The 23,341-nt window shown below is 41.6% G+C and overlaps 1 protein-coding gene across 5 annotated transcripts in view; it reads right to left on the bottom strand.

The window, feature by feature from the left end:
• The window catches only part of fxr1 (FMR1 autosomal homolog 1), a gene marked incomplete at its 5' end in the record, with an annotated part of 32,776 nt that extends 32,086 nt beyond the window's left edge, over positions 1-690 (bottom strand). For 4 of the 5 annotated variants that reach the window (XM_080015303.1, XM_080015301.1, XM_080015302.1 and 1 more), the window contains one exon: positions 613-681. In XM_080015303.1, the coding sequence (XP_079871429.1) occupies positions 613-681 (69 nt within the window). Of the gene's footprint in view, positions 1-612 lie in introns of all 5 variants that reach the window. The other variant, XM_080015304.1, reaches the window with a different exon arrangement.
• Between the last annotated feature and the right edge of the window lie 22,651 nt (positions 691-23,341).

The raw sequence follows: 23,341 nt of genomic DNA, 5'->3' as shown, positions 1-23,341 counted from the left end.
GACTGCGATAGTCGTTCGTCTGGCAAATTGGATCACAAAAACGTCCCAATCACGCAATAGCTGATGTTTGTGCTATTTCCCACTTGCCGCACACTTCGACATTAAGAATAACTATTTATCTCACGAACGTGATTTGTTGTAAATAAACAGTCCACCATTTAGGCCATTAAACCCGATGTTACTGTCAACATTGCGTCATTCATTGATTTATTAAAAAAAAAACAAAAAAAACACAACAGTTAGCCCCAAAACAGTTAGCTAACGTTTAGCCTAGGTCAACCGAATCTGAACACGCGTCTAGACAACGAATGACAGCCGCTACCGGGTAAATCATTCAGTTATGCGTATAATACTTCATGTTCACTCTTCAGCTGAGAACTTGAGAGACCACAGCTTCCAGGTGACCGTTGTTGCGGACCTGCGAAGCAACGCTAAATTAGCCCAGACGGCTAACTTCAGCTAGCATAGATTAGCGAAGCTTGAGGGCAGTGCATGAACCGGGTTGAGGTTGCGTAGCGTCCTAAATTATGTCACCGTGGCTCCCTCTGCTTAACTGTGTCTCGTCTTGTAGACGGTTATATGGTTTTTCGCGCATGATAGACCGGTATTTACCTTGTAATAAGCCCCGTTGGAGCCACGGACCTCCACCGACAGTTCCGCCATATTGGAAACGCAAAGCATGACGGGAGAACAGGTGCCTCTCGGAGATTGAACTGGAAAGGTTTGGGGGTGAAGGTAACAAACTTTAGATTATTTTGTCCATGGTGATAAAGTTTGTGAGATTTGTCCTTGTACTTTTTTAGCTTAGTGACTAAGTCCGGTTACAGAACTTTCCAGACGTGTGTGTGTGTGTGTGTGCGGGCGCGCGCGCGCGTTCGATAAACTGTGTGTGTGTGAGTGTGTGTGTGTATATATATATATATATATATATATATATATATGTATATATATATCACACAGTTCTCAGTGATAATAAAAATCTTCAACTGGTGTTAATTTATGATTTGCATCTACATTTCAACGCAGCAGAGAGCTCCTCCGCCCACTTACTGTGAGCAAACAACACAACTAATAATAACTAATGATAACAACTAATTTATGTACATTTTTAAGTGAGCTATTGGATCCTTGGCTAAGATATTTGGTTCTATTGCAGCAATGCAGTGGAGATAACATACATGTGCATGGAGTGTACCTACCACTTTCTCGTGCCATTTACAGTATAATTCTAGCCCAATATTGGAATATTCAGGGTATTATACCCTGCAATCCACCCCCTTCAAAACCTTAATATTCACCATATATGTGTATATGTCTTTTTTTTTAGGTATATTAAACCTGTCACTTTGATTGATTTGTGAGGGGGAGGAGAGGTGGGGGCTGGGCAAGGTGGGCACAGCTGTGAGAGGATGTGGGGGGGGTTGATCGTTCGGGAGGGGTTCACACTGGGATTGTGTTTGATGCGTATCCGAATGAGGGGTTCATTGTTGATGGTATAGTCTGATCTGATAAAAATATATATATGAATATCGATATAAGTAGTGCTCGGAAGAAGCACACCAAGTAATCTCCTCAAGGGCTACACTACAGACAACACTGCAGTCAAAAAAACAGAGAAGAGAAAAATGGATATGTGATATGAACAGCAAAGCACGTATGTGTTTTGTTGTATTGCTTATTTGCTTGTTTTAATTACCGATATATGTATTTATTATTCTTGTAGATTGTGTTCTGTTTTATTAGCAGCATCCTGGACATCTATGATGATTTTACTGTGAGTTCTACGACGAGTTAAGTAACACGTTGGATACTGACATCGTATGCTACAAGTTTAGTGAGGATCGCAAACAGAGAATTCAAAAAAAAAGTGTTTTATTTTTTAGGTGATGCATTGTTCAAGCTCAACAAGCTTTTGTGAGGAACTACTCTATACTAGCAATGTAACATATGCACCCAAAAAGAAAGCTTTGTATATAAATAATTTGTATAATTAATAAATACATAGATAGTCAAAGGTATGTCTTCTTTCACTAACAGTGTAATTTGTTCATTAGGTAACAGTAGGAAGCGTGTTGTCCAATACAGCGTGGAGAAAAATAATTGTACACAGTAGATGGAAAAAGTAAGGATCTAAAAATAAGTCAACGCATTTGAATATGGTTTCTCAAAGTTTTTCAGTCTTTCTAAAAGTGCTGTGTCTTTACATCTAGACATAATTTTCACAAGCTATTCAACAACACAGCTAGTTAATCACACAAAAATAACGGTAGATATAGCATATGCGCCGACATTGTGGGGCTAAACAGGATTTTTTTCAAAGGGTGCAGAAGAAGAAGCTACGGGGCCGATGTGCAGCAGGTACTATGGCATGAAGAGGGGTGCATTGCTCAAATCATAACTATTAAAGGGTCAAAAGAGCTGTTGCGAGGTATCAGGTGTAAATACTAATAGTGATGACAGAAATGCAGCGGATAATGCTGTTTTACATCCAGGGTTGTTGTCTGGTGATTTTTCACTACATGGTGGTGACGAGGAATTTGCAGTGATGATTACCTGCCCGCCCGCAGCTGATCATAAGGCCTGGTATGGGGCCATTACGACAAGATTACAAGGTTGGTCATTGTGCAGACATTTCAGATCCTAGGGATCTGTGCACTGGGGGTAGTTTATCAAAGTTTTCTCTGATTCTCATCTCTCATCCCTTGCTAACTGCTGAGAGCCTATCTTAAGTCAAGTCAAATAAAGTTACTTTATATAGCCCTTAATCTCATTACAGTCTCAACAGGCTTCACAGACTCACATTTCACATCAAGATCATTAGTATCCTGTAGTGTTAACCCCCACACAAGCAAGAAATACCCCTTGGGGAAATTAGGAATCCCTCTTCCAGGATGACCAGGCTTCAATGGAGTAGACAACGTTAATGAAATTATATGACAATATACATAATATGCAGTGTTTAACAAGACCAGGGGTCTTGAAACTTTTTTAGCCCAAGGACAAGGGGTCCCTGTGCTGGGTTTCTCTGTCCACCAAGGAGGTGGATAGGGAAACATAGCAGGGACCCGTATATATTTTTATCAGTTATGATGCTTACGGTTCCTGTGTGTTTCTATTTTATATTCAGATTTATTTCAGTTAGTTTAGTTACGTTAGTAGTAGTCGTGTAGCAGTAGTCCGTGTGGAAAAAAATACAGTGAAATCCCCCCTTTTCTTGTTCTCACAAATAGAATAAAGCTGTCATAAATCTTAAATAGGGTTTGAAATGCTGTTTAGGCTTTTTATTACCATCTAGTCCAGGTTTGACTACTATAAGTACAGTAATTTTCTATCTAGACTTGGTCTTAAATGGCCTATGTGTAGAAAAAATGGTGAAATCCACCTTTTCTGTTTCAGAATAAAATTATGTTTTCACGAATCTGAAATAGGGTTTTACATGCTGTTTAATATCAATACAATAATACAAACCATTTACCATGTGTTTTCATTGAAGTTCAGCCATACACTAGTTATGTCTGAAAATTCTGAGTTACTCAAAAATCTAAGGATTTTGATAGCTTTACTGAAATAAAGAAAATGCTGCTGTTCTTCTGTTAATGGTCGGAGTTTACTCAATATTTCTTCTGGTCTAAAATACATATTTATGAAAATTTTTGCGCATAAACATAATTTGACAAATAAAAAATTGGCGGACCTCCTTGCAGTACCACTGCGGTTGAAAACCACTGAACTCGAAGAATGAGAACCTATTTTTCTGGTGCATGGCTTCGCAGGTTAACGGCTTCAGTAGAGCATTGGTCAGCCTCAGGACCAGTCAAGTTCCAGTTCAAGAGATTATTTGTCACATACATATCCAGGGTGGTAAGAGACTCCAGGGTGTCACCTGAGATCTGACATGCATCCATGTCTACGCCACATGGTACGTAAGGGACCTGGTACCACTAAGCCACCTAGTTAGGAAGGTGCTAGTCCGTGCAGTATTTCATTGTTAAGCATCAGAACCTTAATGTCAAATCTGAGGTGAATTGGGAGCCAGTGCAAGGTGGCCAGTTCAGGGGTATTAATATTTCCCCTGAACTGGCCACTTTGCACTGGCTCCCAGCATATTATGGCAAACGTTCTAGTCAGGATTCTTGCCGCAGCCTTTTGTAGCAACTGGGCGCTTTTTAAACCAGTTTATTTGTATCGCGGGTCCTATATTTGTAATGTGTGATTAGAGCATATTTTCCCAGTATTTGTGTGGGTTTCCTGCTGGTGTCCTGGTTTCCTTGCACCTCTAAAGCCCACAATTGGAGGGAGAGAGAGAGAGAGAGAGAGCGATCCCATTCAATTACTCTCAGTGATATATGCTATGGCTTGGAAATAGTTTATTCCGCCACCTTTAAAACGTAGGTATAGAAAATGAATGAGGTCATGCAGCACATGCTTGTCTAAACTATTCTTTAGTCCAAGAAAATAATATCAACCAACCTACAGTACAATGCTACAGTGCCAATACAGCTAGTTAGCACATAGTAATAATGACATTTATAATGTATATCCCTCAACAATAATTTATCCTGTACATAGTATCACTTTTGGTATATTTGTATATCTTTATATATATATTTGATATTTTTGTTTTGTATTTTATTTTTTTATTTTCTTGGCTATTTGTTAATAATTGACTATTTTAAAATGTGTTCATATTTTTTACTTCACTTTTTTTATTCTATTATATTTTACAATTATTTTATGCTAATGGTCTGCAGTGTAACGCACCGCACATCACAAGAACACATTCCTTTATATGTACATGTACCTGGCTTTGGGATCACACTGTGAGTAAATTACCAAGAATTTTCATATGTATGTTTCTGGCAGAGTTCAAATAATTCACATATCATTTCAATAATTTATATTCATTCATGTTTCGGTCAACCAAACTCCAAATTGAGTCTCCTGAATTGACCGTGGGGGTTTGGATGGTTCTACTTAAGTCTTTAATCAAAGGCAGGTGGAACGATTGTGGCTGGTCTCTCTGGAAGTCTTATTTTGCAAACAGCCACTGTGACACCTAGTGGCCAATAGTAGGCCTCCTAATAAGGAATTACCATTTACTGTAAAAGCCACCATTCTCACGTTTTTAAAACTTGAAATGTATGTCAAATTCTGCATATCTTGAAAAGATTGATGTCAAGCTGCCCCCAGCTTCAAATTAAAACTGCATTTAGACGTATAGTCAATAGATGATATCTGTCAAACAGTAAATATAGCTCCTTATTTGTTTTGTCAGTTTTTGCCACTCTTAGTACACCATATAAGTAATTGCAATAATATCATTATAAGGCTTATTATAATAATGACATAATTAGTTATAATGCACAAATTAATGCTGGGGGAGACTCACTAGTGATTCTCACGGTAATGTCATGGATTCATATTTTTGCAAAGGAGATTCATGTACAAATCATGACATGCCTGTTTTATTATTTTATTAAACTTCACAATCACATTTATTTTTATTTTTATTTTCTTTTGGGGGGGGGGGGGGGGGGTTCTGAGTGTGCCGATGTTGTGATGACTCCCAAATAAATGACATTATGAAATAAAAGCTGCCTGTACTACTAACATACTCCTACTATGTGTGTGTCTATGTGGGGGATGTTGTATTCTGGCTGTGTGGAAATAGTGTGAAGCTAATAATATTCTGCTGGGTTTTTGAAGCAGACCCTAACGGTTGGCCTGATAGTCAGTCCTCACGTTCTGATTTAAACCAGTTTACCAATTCCATTATGCTAAGCCTGAACACTGGTTGGGGGAAATGATGAACGATTATGTGAAATACATAATCTACCCCTTCCTCTGCGCCATCATTGCAAATATGACAGCCAAATTTCATTCATCCTATCCAATTTCTTCCTTATTTAAGGCAAGAAAATGACTGGGCCCAGTAATCAGATATGTAACAAGGCTGTGTGTAAGAGTTAAGCCCAATGCCATTAGGTTTTCCGCCTTTCTTGTAGTTTAGTGCAGTGCACACGCACACGCACGCACACACACACACACACACACAGAAAGACATGCGTGCCTGCCTTTGCTCCCGTCTTCCAACCCCTTGCGCCCATTTCAAGGACTATTATTTCTGCCATGATATACTCTGTAAAACACCCTCGGTTAGCAAAGCCCATTTGGAACACAGTGTGGCCTGCATGGTTTACAGAGCGGAATACAGGCATGTGTCTCTCTCTCTTTCCTCCTCACACAAATTATATTAGAATTTAGGCCGTGTAAGATCAAAGTGGGTTTTTTTTTTACTTCTTCTCTTTTGCCATGATTATGCTCTCCGACAAGAAATCAAATGCAACAATGAGAGACACACACAAACATATAAAGCGAGAGGGAGAGAGTGCAGGAGGGAGCAACGTGTTTTGAGTCATCGTGACTGTTTGTTCCCCTCTGTGCATGTCCAATTTCTCCCTCCAATTGGGGAATGCATTATAGGTGTAATTGAAAATTAGTAGTACATCTTTTTTTTCTCTCTCTCTTGCTGCCAAGGGTAATTTATCAGGCCTCATTGTTCCTGCGTGACACCTCCTCCAGGGCCCGCTTCTAACGAGGAGGGAGCTGGAGCACCTAGAGGGGCTCTCCGCTTTGCCCGAGCGCCCTGCCGCCCGTTCTGCCTGCTTTGTCGCTAATTGTGGCCTCCTCTCCACTGAATTGTGCGGTCGGGTTAAAAAAAAAAGGAGGCTTGGCTCTACGCAATGGAAGCGCCGACGACGCTCTCGCCATTATCAAAAGATACTCTTGATCTTTTCAAAGGCAGGAAATAGATTTTTTTTTCCTCTCTCCCCTTCCCCCGCCAGCCCCTTGTTCAATCATAGCGAGGGTTGGAGGGTGGTGGAAAAAAAACTAATTTGCAATGCATCCATTAGTTCTTCATTAAAGCAAGATTAAATTGCACCTCAAATCACATCTGCCTTTTCTAGAGTAAAGGGTGGCAGTTTTAGGGGCAAAACTAATTACTAGTGCCAATGAATGAGAGAGTGAAAACAGGGCTGTTTTTACATGAGATAGTGTGGGCCCGTCATTATATTCAGACTAATTCCACTCTGCCTGCTCTCCTAATGAGACGGGAGCGTCCTCATCTCTCGCTTTCTCCCTCTCTCTCCCCCTCTCTCTCCAAATGTATAATTTTGATAGCAATTGGCGCATTAATTCATTTTTTCCCTCTAACAGGCTCGCTACAAGTGCCAAATCTGTGACGTTTTGAATTATCATTCGGAGAGAAAGGGAAAGATAAACAGACAGACAGACGGGCAGAGAGACAGGCGGCTAGACAGATAAGCACAATAGACATTAGGTGTGGGAGGGGGTAACAAGTTACATACAGTATAGGCCTGATTAAGTAGTCCTTTGAAGAAACTGTACTCTTCTAAGTAGATTTTGGATATTTTTGGGATAGATTATTTGACTTGAATATTTGCAAAGCAGTTAATGCACCTTTCTTTTCTCATGACAATTCAAATCTACTTTGAAACCTATAGCATCTGCTACTAGTACCAATAACGACTGGCAATGGAAAGCTCACTCCCCACTGACTTTCTTTTATTCAAGTAGCTTTTTGGAAACCAAACTAATAAACTACTTGCACTTACTTGAATAACATTTTTGAATATAACTCTATTCACTTCTGCTGATCCGACCCATTATCTTAGTGCAAGTAGTGGTAACGCACAAGCACCACTAATCAACGTGACATACTGATGCCTGTGAAAAAAACAAGACAAAATGACTGAATAATGGAACATTTGTATTTTGTTTTATCATCTCTTTATATTGACAGTGTTAGCCTTAACAGCCTCATCTTCCTCACCAGTTCCCTGTGGAGTAAAAGTAGAGGTTAAGTAGAGGTAGAGGTAGAGTAGAGTAGAGGTAGAGGAAATTAGAGGTACAGCTGAGGTAGAACAGAGGTAGGTAGCATAAAGGAAGAGTAGAGGTAGGGTAAAGGAAGAGTCGAGGTAGGGTAGAGGTAGAAAAGATTAGAGGTAGTGTAAAGGAATAGTAGAGACAGAGTAGAGGAAGGTAGTGTAGAGCCTTTCCATTCTCTTCTTGAGGAACACAAAATAAAAACATCTACAATAAAAATTCACCCTTTTTATTTGTTTTGTTTGGAGACATGCAGCGTGCAGAGTTTGGAGATCCCTCTGAGTGCCACCCCTTGCCACTCCCTGGACACGCCAATGCTCAAGGCTTGACATTCGTTATTTTGTTATTTTGTCAATTTGTGATAGCAATAGATGGCTCCGTCCATCGAACCCAGTTAGGTAACGAGTTTGTCTTTCACTGCTTTAAGATATGCAGTCAACAGTTGATTATCATCTTGTCCTCCTCTTCTGCAAATTCTATCACAGCAAGTGTTTCTTGAAGAGTAGTGGTGTGCACTATATGTGACAAGAGCATCACGCAGTACCTGTATCTGTTCATCGGTAATCCAAGCTTCAGAGCAAACTGTAATCAATTATTCCAATCACAAGTGTTTTCTTTTTCATATTTCAGAGACTCGGGCAAAAACCTTGCGCCCCAGGAAGATTTCATCAGTTTTCCTGGGTTGAAAGACGTAGTGCTGACGACAACAACTCAAGGTGGTATCCAATTCAATTAAATTCTGATTTGCTTTATTGGCATGACAACAATACTTACATGGCCTAAGCATAACAAGACATGTATACAACAATTATAATATTGCACAAAATATACAGTATGTGCTGAAGACATTAAGACAATAAATAAATCAATTAATAAATAATAGCTATAACAACTATATAAATGACCTGAACACAACAATACATGAAAACAACAATAAAATGAAAGCTGAAGGCAGCAATACACGGGGGCCAGTTTACTCAGTTTAGGTATGTATTACAATTTTACAGGTTCTTTGAAATGCAGCACGGTTTTTCTAGTTTACATTGAACGCCACATCAGTTCCCCCAGTCTGTTGTCTTCTTGTTGCTCGTCCATTGGAGTCCCGTGTACAACTAATCAAGGTACCCCAAAATTCTTCAACCTCTGGTTAGTCTTTTGTTGGTTTTTCACCAATTCCTGCTCCAAATGTAGATCGATATGGATAAAACTTGAACCATGAGATGTCTAAGATGTCCCAGTTAGAACGAGACCTCAACCATGTCCGTGGGTTCAGGTTGTTGTGTTTAGACACTTCTCGCCCGAAAAATGTATATTGGAGTTATTATTGATTTGAGTGCATAGTTCTAACCTTACCCTTTATTCTAAGTCCACGCTGTTCCCGTCTTGCCTCGTCACGCCTGGCTCCCTGTCCTCCTGTCCAGGACCCGGATCCTTTCTTTAACGTCCACGCTGTTCCTGTCCTGCCTCGTCCCATCTGGTTACCTGCCCTCCAGTCCAGTGTCTGGTATTCCTGCCATCCTGTACCTGTCCACCCGATCCAGCCCGACTGGGTCTCTCCCAAACTCCCCACACCCAGTGACTTCAAATAAACTCCCTTTGTTGGACTTCTATCTGCCAGCTGTCTGCCTGCCGTCTCTGTGTTGTCCTCTTGAGTCCCCGTAGCCCTGGTCGTAACAAAAACTATCTGGTACAGAACAAAGGCAGAAGCTACAAACATGGTGTACGACTTGTTGGAACGGGGATGTCGAAAAAATGTTGTGGTTCAAGTTTCATCCAAATCCATCCACATAGAGCAGAAATTTGTGAAAAACCCGGCGAAATCTGACACAAAGTTGCAGGACAGTTGTGTGTCACCGACACGCCAACGTTCAAAAACAAATGGAACAAATCAGTTATAGAGTAACACGCTTTGTGACATCATCATTGTATGTACAGTACTATAATGTCAAAATGTACCGACCCCCGCCGCCCCCCCTTCAAGCACAGAACAAAAAAAAGAAAAAATACACCTAAAATACAGACTGTGACACAGGGTTACTATACCTAAAAATACAGACTCTGACACAGAGTTACTATACCTAAAATAAATAAAATGCTGGATTCTGAAACAGGGTTCCCATACCTCAAACCAACAAATGTCAAAAATCTAAAATTTACTGTTCCCCTTCCAGGGGAGCTGGTTCTGTTGTGGTTAATTATTAACCCCCACATGACAAGAAACGGATTACATGTTGTACTAAACCGCAAATATTCAAGGTATATGTATTAAAAAAACATTAAAAAAATGTTATGCTATGAAACCCAAAATGAAGGGAGTCATAAAAATAATAAAGAACTTAGTGTCCTATAAAAACATGCCTGGACAGAACACCAGCCAGACACAGTTAAAACAAGGGAACATGTCCAAACGTTGAAATATGAGGCCATTAGTTCAGAGACCCGGAAAAACTCCCTAGTAACAAGACTGTGATTGGTTCCTTGGGACACACCCCCAAGACTGTGATTGGTTGCTTGCACTTAAAGGGGCAGAACATGTACTAGGAGGAGGGAACACCCTGGTTATATAAAGAGGTCCAAAAGAATGGTTTGTCAGTCATTTTTTTTTTTCACTTTTATTACTGTACTTTACTCTCAGATACACAATAAACTTTTTCGAATCAGACACTTTGCTTGGTTTCTGTGTTTTTTCTTCCAAGGTTTTGAGGCCAGAACAGATAGAAACATCGTCCAGAGATCCAGACTATTTACTTGTCCAGGTCTGGACCTTCTTGGTCACAGTTCCCTGAAACAGCACAGTCCATCGGCTTCCTACCCCCAGGGAGACTGACTGGCCTCTCCTCCCTTCGCGGGGCCTCGGGCTGCTGTGCTTGCTGGTGAAGGCGTGGCTGGACTTGGCTGTTGCAGGGGCTGCTTGGAGGGGGGGGCTGGCTGCTGGGCTGCTGGTCAGTCCCTGTGGTGGTTGCTGTGGCTGCTTCTCCCCCGGTCCTCAGCGGAAAACCTTGGGTGCTGCTGCTGTCAGTCGGGAGATGATTTCTGCTGTGTCCCTTCCCCGTGCTGGACAGTCCCCGTTCAGGTGCCAGTGTTGCAGTTTTGCCTACCACACACCACTCAAGTGACGTTTTCAGGTACCTCCGACACAGAGACACAGACGATGGGGTTTCAGACACACAATTAATTGTAGAGAGTGGGCTAGTTGGAATAAGCCCGGAGCAGATGGTCATGACAAGGGCTTCTTTCCTGAGTATGTGGGAATGGAGGTTTTACCTGTTGATCGTTAGACCAACCAAATAGCAACAGGTATGCAGCCACTCTGATCCTGGGCCCCCAATTATCTAGACCCAGGTCCAGTGTGGCTTCCAAACCACACCATCCCCACACCACAAACATTAATCCACAGAAACTCTTGACCACGTTGAGTCAAGTCCACTCGACTGTGTGACCGAGTGATACATTCGTGTACAAGAAACCAGTCTGAAAAATAGAACCTGTGAAATTTTAATTAGTCACAGAAATACGCCAACGCTTTTAGTATTTCATTGAAATGTAAAAAATGGAAAATTGAATCAAAAGAAAGAAGTCACCACTAAAATTACGTAAATTTGATTTCCTTCATAAACCTCTGTAAATACGTAAACCTCCGTAAATGCGTCACTTCAAACATGTGACACGAACTACCAATTGTACAGCAGGCGCGCCAGTGCTTCCTCCCCTCTCTCCCTGGCCAGACAGCACACGGCAGGGATGAGACCCCCCGGTGGGTCTTCCTGAAACGCCAATTTGAACTCAAACTCACACTCCTCCCAACCCGAGCCTGCCGCAGCTCCTGTTCCCACAAAAGGAGAGCAATTAAAGAAAGAATCTGCTGTAGGAGAGAGTCCCTCGGTCTGCTCCAAACGGCACTGCAATTAATCACAGAGCGCAGATTCGGGAACCTCGGAACCTCTGAAACCTGTAATACATACCTAACATGACTAAATTAGACCCTGTGTACTGCTGCCTGCAACTATACTTATTATTATTATTCTCCTTGGCATTTTTCGGGCTAAAGTGTCCGGCCCACGACAACCACTGGAACCACAGACATGGTGAATTTGGGTTGCGAAACGAAATGAGTTTGTTGAGTAGGACTCTGTGTGAGACTCTTGTGGGACGGTAGCTCAGGAGGTAGCTGGTCGTCTAGTAATCTAAAGGTTACTGGTTCGATCCCAGGCTCCTCCTGCTAGCATGCTGTAGTGTCCTTGAGCAAGACACTTAGACCCCTGATGGCTGCGTCCGTCGGTGTTTGGATAATTGTAAGTCGCTTTGGATAAAAGCGTCTGCTAAATGTAATGTAATGACTCTGTGGCGGACAAAGGTGCTTGATCAAGCACCGCCATGGTTCCAAGCTGCCTCGAATCGGCCCAATTAGCGCCCGCACGGCTCTGATTGGTCCGACTCAAGGCAGGGATTTTTCTTAATGTTTGTCTGTCTTACAGAGGGGATTGGCGCACAGGCTCCTCAGCCGCCAATAAATAACTCCCACCATGTTGCGGCACCACGGCCAGAAAGATTCCGTCTCCCTCCCTCAACCCTGACCTGTGGGCAGGAACTCCCACAAGTTACTAACAGTAACAAGTAACAACTAACATTTATACTAAAGTATAAATGACAAAGCGATAATCATTATAATTTTGAGGTGGATAATAATCATCTCGGGTGAAGGAGGAATGGCATTCCGTTTCTGGGCTGCTGACGAGCCCGTGCGCCGATCCCCTCTGTCTACAAACATTAAGAAAACTCCCTGCCCCAGGTCAGACCAATCGGCACCAATTCGAGGCAGCTTGGTGGCACGGGAAAGGCAACCGTGCTGTCGTCCGTAGCCGGCGCTTGACCACCGCCCTTTGTCTGCCACAGACGCTTTGTGACATAATCATCCAATTCGTTAAACATATGCAGTGTGGCTCCGGACGTCCATTTGTATCGTGCAAGGTGCGTGGTGTTAAACTCCAGTGCTCTGTAGTGGTTACAAACTGCACGTGTGTCGGTGTCTGTGTATCGTCTTACCTGCTTGATATTGGTAGGGCTTTTCGTTTGATATTTTATCTTTTTTGCTCTTTTTGTAAATAAAGGCATTCTGTTCATTGTGTCCCTCCTTACTTTGCAGGATTCAACTGTATGAGTCCATGATGCCTTTTAATGGACTCATACAGTATCAGAAAACTAGGACCCGGAAAACTATTAATAACCACAGAAAGCCGTCACCGCGTCATTACGTTACTCCGTCATCATTGCCCAACACGGCATTAAATGGTTACCTGTCTGTCACTGAAAGTGCAGCTCTATTTCCACAGATAACACGTGAGTTACAACAATGATAAGTTCTGGTTTACAGGCAAACATACAGACGGTTGTGTGTGTGTGTGTGTGTGTGTGTGTGTGTGTGTGTGTGTGTGTGTGTGTGAGAGCGTATGTGTGTCGCCTTACCTGCTTGACGTTTGCGGGGCATTTCGTTTGATATTTTAATCTCCTTGGCCCTTTTTGTAAATCGACACATTCTGTTCGCATCTAACCCAGTGCCGTGATCCTCCTTATTTGGCTACATTTGAGCCAGTCGTAACACAAACTGAAAGAGACAAAAAAAGTCAGAAAAATATTCTGTGTTTGTGTCCTCACACAAGGAGTTTGCTTACAGCTCTATAGGTCCAAAGTGGTCCATTTGAATGTATTCACAAAAGTTTAAAAAGTTGATGAAATGTCTCTGTGAGGGACATACAGTGTTTAATCCGTTTGAATGGAACGGTGTTGTTGAAACTGTAAAATTGTAACTCGTTTTAGACGTAATGCTGATGTAAAGACGAGTGACAGCACAAACTGATACTATGTTCCATGGGAACTTGAAAATTGTTGTCGATAATAGACCCTGTGTATTATTATTATTATGATTATTTTTATTATTATTATTATTATTATTATTACTCGTACTCCTACTGAAATATCTGTAATATTTGATAAATCCAAATTTTCGTGATCTTCTCTACTCTAGAACATCCATTCACAATGGGGTAGGCGAACATTGAAATCGATGATCCCCCAGTAGCACCTGTATTCAAAAGGAAATACCTCTTGTGTACACCAATCAGCCTCAACATTAAAACCACAACTAATAACTAGTAATATTGTGTAGCTCCCCTCAAGCTGCCAAAACAGTTCTGACCTGTCGAGGCATGGGCTCCACAAGACCTCTGAAGGGGTACTGGGGTATCTCGCACAAAGATATTAGCAGCAGATTCTTCAAGCCCTTTAAGTTGCAAGGTGGGGCCTCCATGGATCGGGCTAGTTGTTCCAGCACATTGCACAGATGCTCGATCGGATCGGTCTCGAACCCCAGCCATCTACATGATGTAGAAGAAAACGTGATTCATCAGACCAGGTCACCTTCTTCAAATTCTCCATGGTCCAGTTCTGACGCATTGTGGCTGCTTTCGGCAGTGGACAGGGATCAGCATGGGCACTCTGAATGGTCTGCAGCCACGCAGCCCCATAGGCAGCAAGCTGCGATACACTGTGTGTTCTGACACCTTTCTATCATATAGCCAGCATTAATGTTTTCAGCAATTTCTGCTACTGTAGCTCTTCTGTGAGATTGGACCGGATGGGCTAGCCTTCACTCCCCAGGCACATCAATGAGCCTTGGGCGCCCATGACCCTGTCGCAGATACACCGGTTGTTCTTTCTTGGACCACTTTTGGTGCAGTAGGTACTAACCACTGCATACCGGGAAGACCCCACAAGAGCTGCCGGTTTGGAGATGCTCCGACCCAGTCGTCTAGCCATCACAATTTGTTCCTTTTCAAAGTCGCTCAGATCCTTACGCTCCATTTTCCCTGCTTCCTTCCTGCTTTCCTGCTTAAAGAACTGACTGTTCACTTGCTGCCTAATGTATCCCACCCTTTGACAGGTGCCATTGGAATAAGATGAGCAATATTATTCACTTTACCTGTCTGTGGCTTTAATTTTGTGGCTAATTGTTGTATATTATAGTAAAAAATCTCATTGTGGCAGTTTCACCACCACAAGCCACCCTAGTAGTGTGTTCAGGGCCCTCCGGCACAGAGACACAGACGACGGGGGGGTGTTAACACCAGTTTATTGTAGAGAGAAGGCTAGGTGGAATTAGCCAGGAGCTGATTGAACATGTGATGACAGGGCTCCTATCCTGAGTGTCTGTGTGGATGGGGTTTTGAAAACTGCCGCTCGTTAGCCCAACCAACGAGTGTCAGTTGTGGCTGCTCAAGTCATCACACTCATAGTCACCACACTCATATTCGGTTTTGGGTCTGAAACTGATTTTAAACAGAGTAGTAGTAGTAATTGCAGTGTAGTAATTTCATTTTATACTCCACCGCTAACTTTTAATGGTAAATGAGGTGTAATATTTGTAATAGGTATTGCCACTTTACACCACACGGTTGCAAAATGTCCGACGTTCTTTCCACCTCTGATCTAAACTTCCCCCCTGTTCACCATCGCCCTTCCAGCCTTATGATTGAGGGTACATGCTACAGGGGTTGAAGGCAGCAAGATAAGCCCAAGAGCTGAGCGTAGACGACGGCGCACACAAACAGGATTTGGAGTGTTGTCACAAGGCGGCGGCCCTTCCAGGGGTGCACGTAACTCGAGGGAACTGATGAGCCCCGCGACATAACACGCTTATGGCAGATACATTCTAATTTACACAGAAGGGAGAATTGTTAGAGTGTGCCAAACTAACATGGCTACGTTTGTTAGCACCGTACAAATTTGAGGAGCCGGCGCCTTTATGTGTATGCGGTGTGTCTTTCCCTCAGCACTGTGAGTAAGCTCTTAATGCTCATTCAAGTATTTTTTTCTTCAAAGTTCCCAGCTGATTAACCTTCTCAAGAATGTTTTTTCCCTTATCCTGATTATGTACTGTATGTGACAAATAATCGAACTTGAACTTGATTTAAAAATAATAATACTTATTATAATATATATATATATATATATATATATATATATATATATATATATATATATATATATATATATGCGCCACTTGTCTCACGCTATACTTGTCTTACTATACTCTGTCTGTGTGTGTGTCTGTGTGTGTGTATATACTGTATGTATATATGTGTATATCATTTTTTTACATACAGTGCATTTTTTACAGCCTCTCAAAGTACCAAACCTCCTATCCTTGCAAAAAATAAAAAATAAATACACTAGCACAAATTTTTAAGCGCAGGAATCATCACCCCACTGGTTTCTGCTGAAGTGAGATTTGGCAGCAGGGACCACGCCGGCTCCATAAATTCACGTCTTATACCATTCTGGGTCCAGGCTTATCCTAAGCTTGTTAGTATGTACGATGGAAGGACAGATAGGAGCCTCTACATTACCATAACGCTGCTGAATTAACTATGATCTTCCACTGCACCCGGGAAAAAAACTGGAACTCGCAGAAGTTTTGCAATATGCTGTGCGGGATATTGTGATAACATGCCGTAATAAATGTTTATAATCTACTTACCAGAGGACCAGGGTTCAAATATGTTTCTATATTAGGTTTTATTAATGCCATGATTTATGAGAAATTGTTACACTGTCCGAATGTGCAGGAGCCAGAAATGTAAAAACAAGACTGTGGTTAATTAGAATCACAATGCATGCCATGGTTAAACAAGGATAATATTTTCATTATTATTCATTATATTTTTCAATATAATTAAAGGCCAACTACTTGCACTCCTTTCTGGGTATGTGTGCATGTGTGTGTGTGTGTGGGGGGGGGGGTTCTCTTTTGTTGTTTGCCTCAAAAAAGACGGATGCAAGGACGACGCTACCCGTTCTGATTCTTGCCCCCTGAAATCTGAATCATCAAATTAAATATTGTGGATATTTAATTGTTATTTGTGATTTTACTTCGCGACACCCCCATCGATTATTCATCATTAGGTGTGTTTTTTTTTCAACAACCCCCCTTTTCTTTTGCAGCAATCTCACCATTGTGTGTGTGTGTGTGTGTGTGTGTGTGTGTGTGTGTGTGTGTGTGTGTGTGTGTGTGTGTGTGTGTGTGTGTGTGTGTGTGTGTGCGTGCGTTTGTGTGTGAGCATGCGCGCACGTACGCGTGGGTGAATGGGGGTCTTTTCTTTTTCGCAAAGCCTTCATCGCGTCCCCCTGACACATCTGCAAGGCATTAGGGCTGCAAATTCCCCAAAGAGGACGTATTATGTCACCTCGTCTTATTTTGATAAACAGTCATTTGGCGTTGGGGAGGACAGTGAGCAGTGAAAAGGGACCTGTCTGTGACCTGTGTATCTGTCATTTGCACAATTTTCTGTGAGGTTAGAACTCCTCTAAGTCTCCTATCCCACCCCTCCCTCTCTCTCTTTCTTTCTCTTATTCTCTCTTGCTCTCTCTCTCTCTTTCTCTCTGTCTGTTTCTCTCTTGTGTTGACACATATACATATCACACACCGGGATTAGCATGACATTGACTGTAACAAACCTCTTTGGAGGAAAGAAAACCCTCCCCGTTCTATAGTGGAGGTGCCCAGCCAGAAAATAGCATACTTAGACAACAATGGCGTGGTAAGTACCTTAGCAAGGATCAGCTCTGGCAGACTGAAACACATTACAAAACAATGGGCTGACTGACTGACTGACTGACTGGCTGACTGGCTGCCTGCCTGGCTTCTCTGGATCCTTGGCTTGCCGTCAGAGAGAGAGAAGAGGGGAAAGCGCGCACGTGTGGCCCCGCTCCACTGTTGTGGTAAACACTGCGAACTAAATGGTCACACCAAATCTAATCCCTCACAGCCTCCCTCACATCTCCCTGTCATCCCTCCTTTTTTTCACAGGCCCTATGTGTGATGTTGTTCCACAAACATCGCAAACAACATGCCCTCCCCCGCCCGACACACATACAAAGTGACAGTGGAGATGGCAGAGCAGAATCAAAAATGTGACACAGAGGTGGATGAAATAAAAACATATTATTGGTATTTGGACAGATTTTGCTAGCGGATAGTGGTTGGATTGGGCTTTTTTATATTTTAGCGACTAGACATCAGATATTTTGATACTATTTTAGACCGTTATTTTTTCACACACAAAAAACATTCAAAAATAATATAAAAAGGCAATAAAATTTAAAAAATGTAACAATCTGTAACAGATTAAAACATAAAATCCTAATTAAAACATTACCAATTATCCCAGTCAGTGAATTTATGCTAAAATAACATATGCGAGTATCTCGCAATTATTCACATTAATATCATGCATTGGACATTAATGCATTTACATTCCAATATTTTGATAGGATCTTAATAAGGAAGTCAAATATATTCTAGTTTTATTATTGGGCTAATAATGAGTAGAGATTGTTAAATGGCTGTTAAAATAGGAGAAAAAAAGTGTGTGTGTGTGTGTGGGGGGGGGGTGGGCATTACTAATGATATGAGAGAATGTTGGAAGCATCTTCTGAAAATCTGGCAGAAATCCTAATGTCGCTCCTGTCCCCCTTTTAATGCAAACCAAATGAGCCTGCACTGTAATAAGACGCTTCCCGGAATTAGTTTCTGTCTGCAGAAAATGTGAGGGGAGAAAAAAAGGAAAAAGCCCTAGTACTTTTATCTATGAATTTCACTCTGGCATAAGCAAAAAAAAAAAAAAAAAAAAAATGGTCGACCCTCCTCCGACATTATTTGGACGGCGTTCCATCAGTGGGAGCTGCGAGAAATAACACTGTGCAAATTCTATGCATGTTAATGATAAATAGGCATCCACCTGCTCGCAGATAAAATGTGTTTAATCCCCCCCCCCCACACACACACACACCAATACCGGTTCCCCCAAGTACCTCACTGGCCTTTTAGAAATTACTTATGCACAGCTATTATTAAAATAGGGTCAGAGCAAATGAGAAAGAGCTGCTATCTCTAGAGAGAGAGAGAGACTGGCTTGGGTTTAGACTGCGCAAGCTAGGACTCTCCTCTGCTTCCCATAGTCAGCGTTTCTCACGCGCACACACACACACACACACACACACACTTACCGCACACATCTTACCTCTCCACAGCTCCTGCAGCGGTGGCATCCCTGACCCTCGTGTTTACTAAATTAACCTAAATCTTTTTTGGTGTGTAATGGAATTTTGCTAAACTTTGCGAATGTGCTGGTTCACTTGTAATGTGTGTGTGTGTGTGTGTGTGTGTGTGTGTGTGTGTGTGTGTGTGTGTGTGTGTGCATGCGCATGCGCACGTGTGTGTGTGTGTGTGTGAAATGTTGTGGCTGGGAGGACATTTTTTCCACAATGTGCTCATCTCCTACTTTTCAGAAGCAGTTGAGGTTATAACAACTAAATGTAATGATAATACCAATTACGATGAGTATTGCAACCACCATATTTAATAATGCATGACCATAGGTGTGTGTGTGTGGGGGACGGGGGACGGGGATGGGGAGGCAGGTGCTGGAAAGAAGAGTAAAGGTCAGAGAGAAAGGGAAACAGAGAGTGTGTTTGGCATTCTGTACACTCCGCCGTTCCATTAGCGAATCAAGCGTTCCTGCTCAGCTCCCTCTTCGACCTTGAGCACCAAACACTCATTCTTTCTATCCGAACAAAGTGAAGGTTTGCAGCGCTGGCTTCCCTCTACAATATGGTCGACTCTCCAACCTTACCCCACCCCACCCCAACACCACTCCCACTCCCCTTAGACACACATGCACACCAAAACCACTTCAACAAGCAAAATTCAATAATTGGATTTTCACGCAATAATAAAACTGAAAAGGTCTTACATAAATGCATTCGGAACTGGACACTGGATGAAATACTTGGAGGTGACATCCTAAAGATCCAGGAATTAGGGAATGAAAAAAATGTCCTGTCAAAGACCCTTCTATGTGTGATCATTGAGACAAATGTTTTCTATCAGAAACAAACAGCTTTGTTTAACGAAAATTTATTTTGCAACCAATACAGCACACACTTCAAAGCAGCATAGCTGTCCGTGTCTCTCAGACAGACTGCTCGAATTGTATCTTTAATTAGGAAGGGAGCCATTGCTTTGAGACATTGCTTTGTAACACAGGTTTGACATTTAACAAACTAGGAGGTTGTTAGAACATTATGTTCCGGAAACTCTGAGTAACAGCGCGGACACCTGCACATACTCCCAGAATATCTGTTTTGTGAAGTCAAACAAGCTGGCAACGGCTATGGAGCTAAATACATTTAATCTATGATCTATTTGTTATATGAAGTATATAAAGTATAAATTATTACATTTCGTCTCACAAGTATTAATTATTGTATTTTCTATCGCACTCCTGGACTGCCTGGCTCGGCAGGACTGGACAGTGGAGAAGGTTGGCCCCACGAAGATCAGGTCTGACCAAACTATCAGAATCAGAAATAATAATCTAAAATAGATTATAATGTGAAGTAAAAATGTAAAATTTTATAAAAATATAAATGTAATTGTGAAATATATACAAATATTTAGCCCCAAAAAAAAAAAAATAATAATAATTTTTATTTTTATTTATTTTTTATTTTTTTTACAAAACAGAAAGTCCGATATTTAAAGATATACAAACAACTTTACACAGGATAAATTATTATAATGGTAATAAGGGTATAAATTATAAATATCAATTATTACTATGTGCTTATTACAGTATGTACAGTGTTATTGCACATATGTTGCTGCACAAGTCGCGTGAAGGCATAATGTAAAAGATATAAGCTATAAAAAGCAAAAATAAAATAAAAAGCTATAAAGATAAAAGATGAAATAAGAGGGCATGACCAGTGCTGCAGCCCAAGCTGCAGCTAAAGAGAAAGTTCAACTTTATGCAAATGAGCAGCAATGCAACATTCCGAAGGCCAATAGGATGGTAGGAAACTGTCTGCTGTTCTCCCAATGTCAAAATTTTAGCTCCTGTCAAAGGTTAGTTCCTATTCCTAAAACCGCAGTGAACTCTCTAAATTGGCTACTTTCAAATCATTGCTTTTGATTTGTTAGGTAGGAAAAGACACAGCAAGAGAGACAGCAAAGCCATATAGGAAGATAAAGGAATGATGGAGAAGTAAACAAAAAAAACAGGAGTGAGCAGAGAGGAAATAACAGGAAATGGAAATAGATTAAGCTATCCTGAGTTTGCTTGCACATTCTGATATTAAGTGTAAGGACAGTGAAAATTATTGTTTCCTGTCCACCAAAGCGCACAGTTGCTCATTTGCAAAGACTACTAGGGCCGGCTGCCCGATTTAATTACGTAGTTTAAAGGAACATTTAAACACAGAAGCATTTCTGACAGACAACTCATAGATTGAATTTAAAATGATTTTTATTTATTTAGCATAGTTTGAGTTTGGGTATCTGGGCTCTACTGCTCATCACTCCATACGAGGTGTACAGCAAACATAGGCATAGTTAGTGCTGAGAGCTAGAGATATATGAGTGATGAGCTTGAATCCCCCCATTGGATGGAAGAGTAGAGCCCAACAGGTGGATGCAGGGGAGGTGGGGGAGGGGGGGCACAGTAACACAGCAAGCAAAGCAGGTAGGGCAGGGGGGATTGGCTGCTTAAATAGGCTGGCCCATAAGGGAGTGGAAGTGTGTGGCACCGTTGAGTTGTCTGACAGAACTAGATCCAAAAACGATGCTTCATTTCTCTGGAGGTCCGAGAAGATGAGAGAGAAGAAGATGAGAAGATGAGATTTTGAGGTGAGTGTGACCTTCTCAATGTCAACTGCCTGTGTGACAACCCCCCTTTTGTTTTGCAGTACACTGTCTGTGTGAGTGTTTGTGTTTTGAAGAAAAACTGTACTTATTATTCAATCTTAGTGAACTTAGTGCTACACCTCAAGGCTTAAAGCGCTGAAGGCGGTGTTAAGTTCTGGGGTTACTAAACATGGTAGTTGTGTGACAGACTGGACTTCCTACCCGTTGGCGGATTTTCTTCACTGAGGGCTGAGCTTTGTAAACGTATGTGTTTCTAAAATTTATACTATAGTGGTTTACCATGAGGAGGGAGACATTTTAATCACTGTTATTATAATTTTCCTCCACTGTTATTAGAGCGTCCCACCCCTCTTCAAAAAAATGTACAGACTTGCCCTGTAATGGACACAGTCAGGGATATATGTAGTAAACTGAAGAAGAAAAAAATATAAAATCAAAATATATATATATATATATATATATATATATTTATTATAATTATTCATAATTATATGATTGAAAAATTATTTGAGTCAAAAAAAGCTAAATGATTTGCAGATTAAGTGGGGTAGAAATCACAGACAAGTAAATATCGACAAAATGTGAATTTCAAATCAAAAGTCAACAATACTGTTTCAGTAATCAGTTAAATGGTGATGTTAATAAACTGTAATAAATGATTAGTGTTTGAACCGTATAGGCTGTAGTTGTAAGTAAATTAGCAGCATGACCCTACATCCACTGAGGGCCCAATGGGCAGCCATGGTGCAAGGAGTCTAATGTGGTTGAAATTGAAGTAAAGGACCTTCCATTTTTAAACTCCTCATTAGCACGTGCATACACACACACACACACACACACACACACACACACACACACACACACACACACACACACACACACACACACACACACACACAGACACACAGACACACAGCATGGCCTGTTTCATCACCTACTTAACTGTATTGTCCTGCCTCGAGAATTCAATGTCGTTCCTTCTAAATGAGGGAAATGAAAAAATGCCAATTTTTCCTCTTCTCTCTCGCTCCTTTCATGCCAGACATAACGGGGCACCCCTCTCTCTCTCTCTCTCTGTCTCTCTCTCTCTCTCTCTGTCTCTGTCTCTCTCTCTCTCTCTCTCTCTCTCTCTCTCTCTCTCTCTCTATCACTCTCACTCTCTCCCCTCTTTCTCAGTCTTCCTTTTGCTCTCTCTCTCTCTGGCTCACTCTTTTCTCAATCTGCCCTAACACCAATGTGAAATGTTTCATCTCCCTAGTCGTGTTCTTCCAGTCAGACTCTGAAAGAGTAGAGTTATGGCCACCATCCCCGCCTTGTGAAAAGAGGGGACCCCAGATGGGGGAGAGAAGAGAAACTGGTGGGGGGTTCATGAAGTCTGCTGGAATTTGCAGCTTCATCAGACACCGAGGAGTACAGTTGCTGCCCCTGACCTTGGAGAGTGATGAGGGAGGAAGAGGTGAGGATGAGAGAAGAGGAGGAGACCTGAAGTCAGCAAGAATCCTTTTTCTCTTTAGGCAACTCCTTCTACTTTTTTTCTAAGTCCAAGTAAAGACATGACCTCCACAGGAGGTAAAAGTCCTTTTCTTGCAGAGCCATTAGGAATGATAGGCCCCGGGGAAAAAAATGTACATCTTTGGCCGTCACCAGGTGTGGAGCCTTCTCTTTCTCCATTCT

This window comes from Zeus faber (assembly GCF_960531495.2).
Source record: "Zeus faber genome assembly, chromosome: 1".
Lineage (NCBI taxonomy): Eukaryota > Metazoa > Chordata > Actinopteri > Zeiformes > Zeidae > Zeus > Zeus faber.
This window is presented reverse-complemented; position numbering and strand designations above follow the sequence as displayed.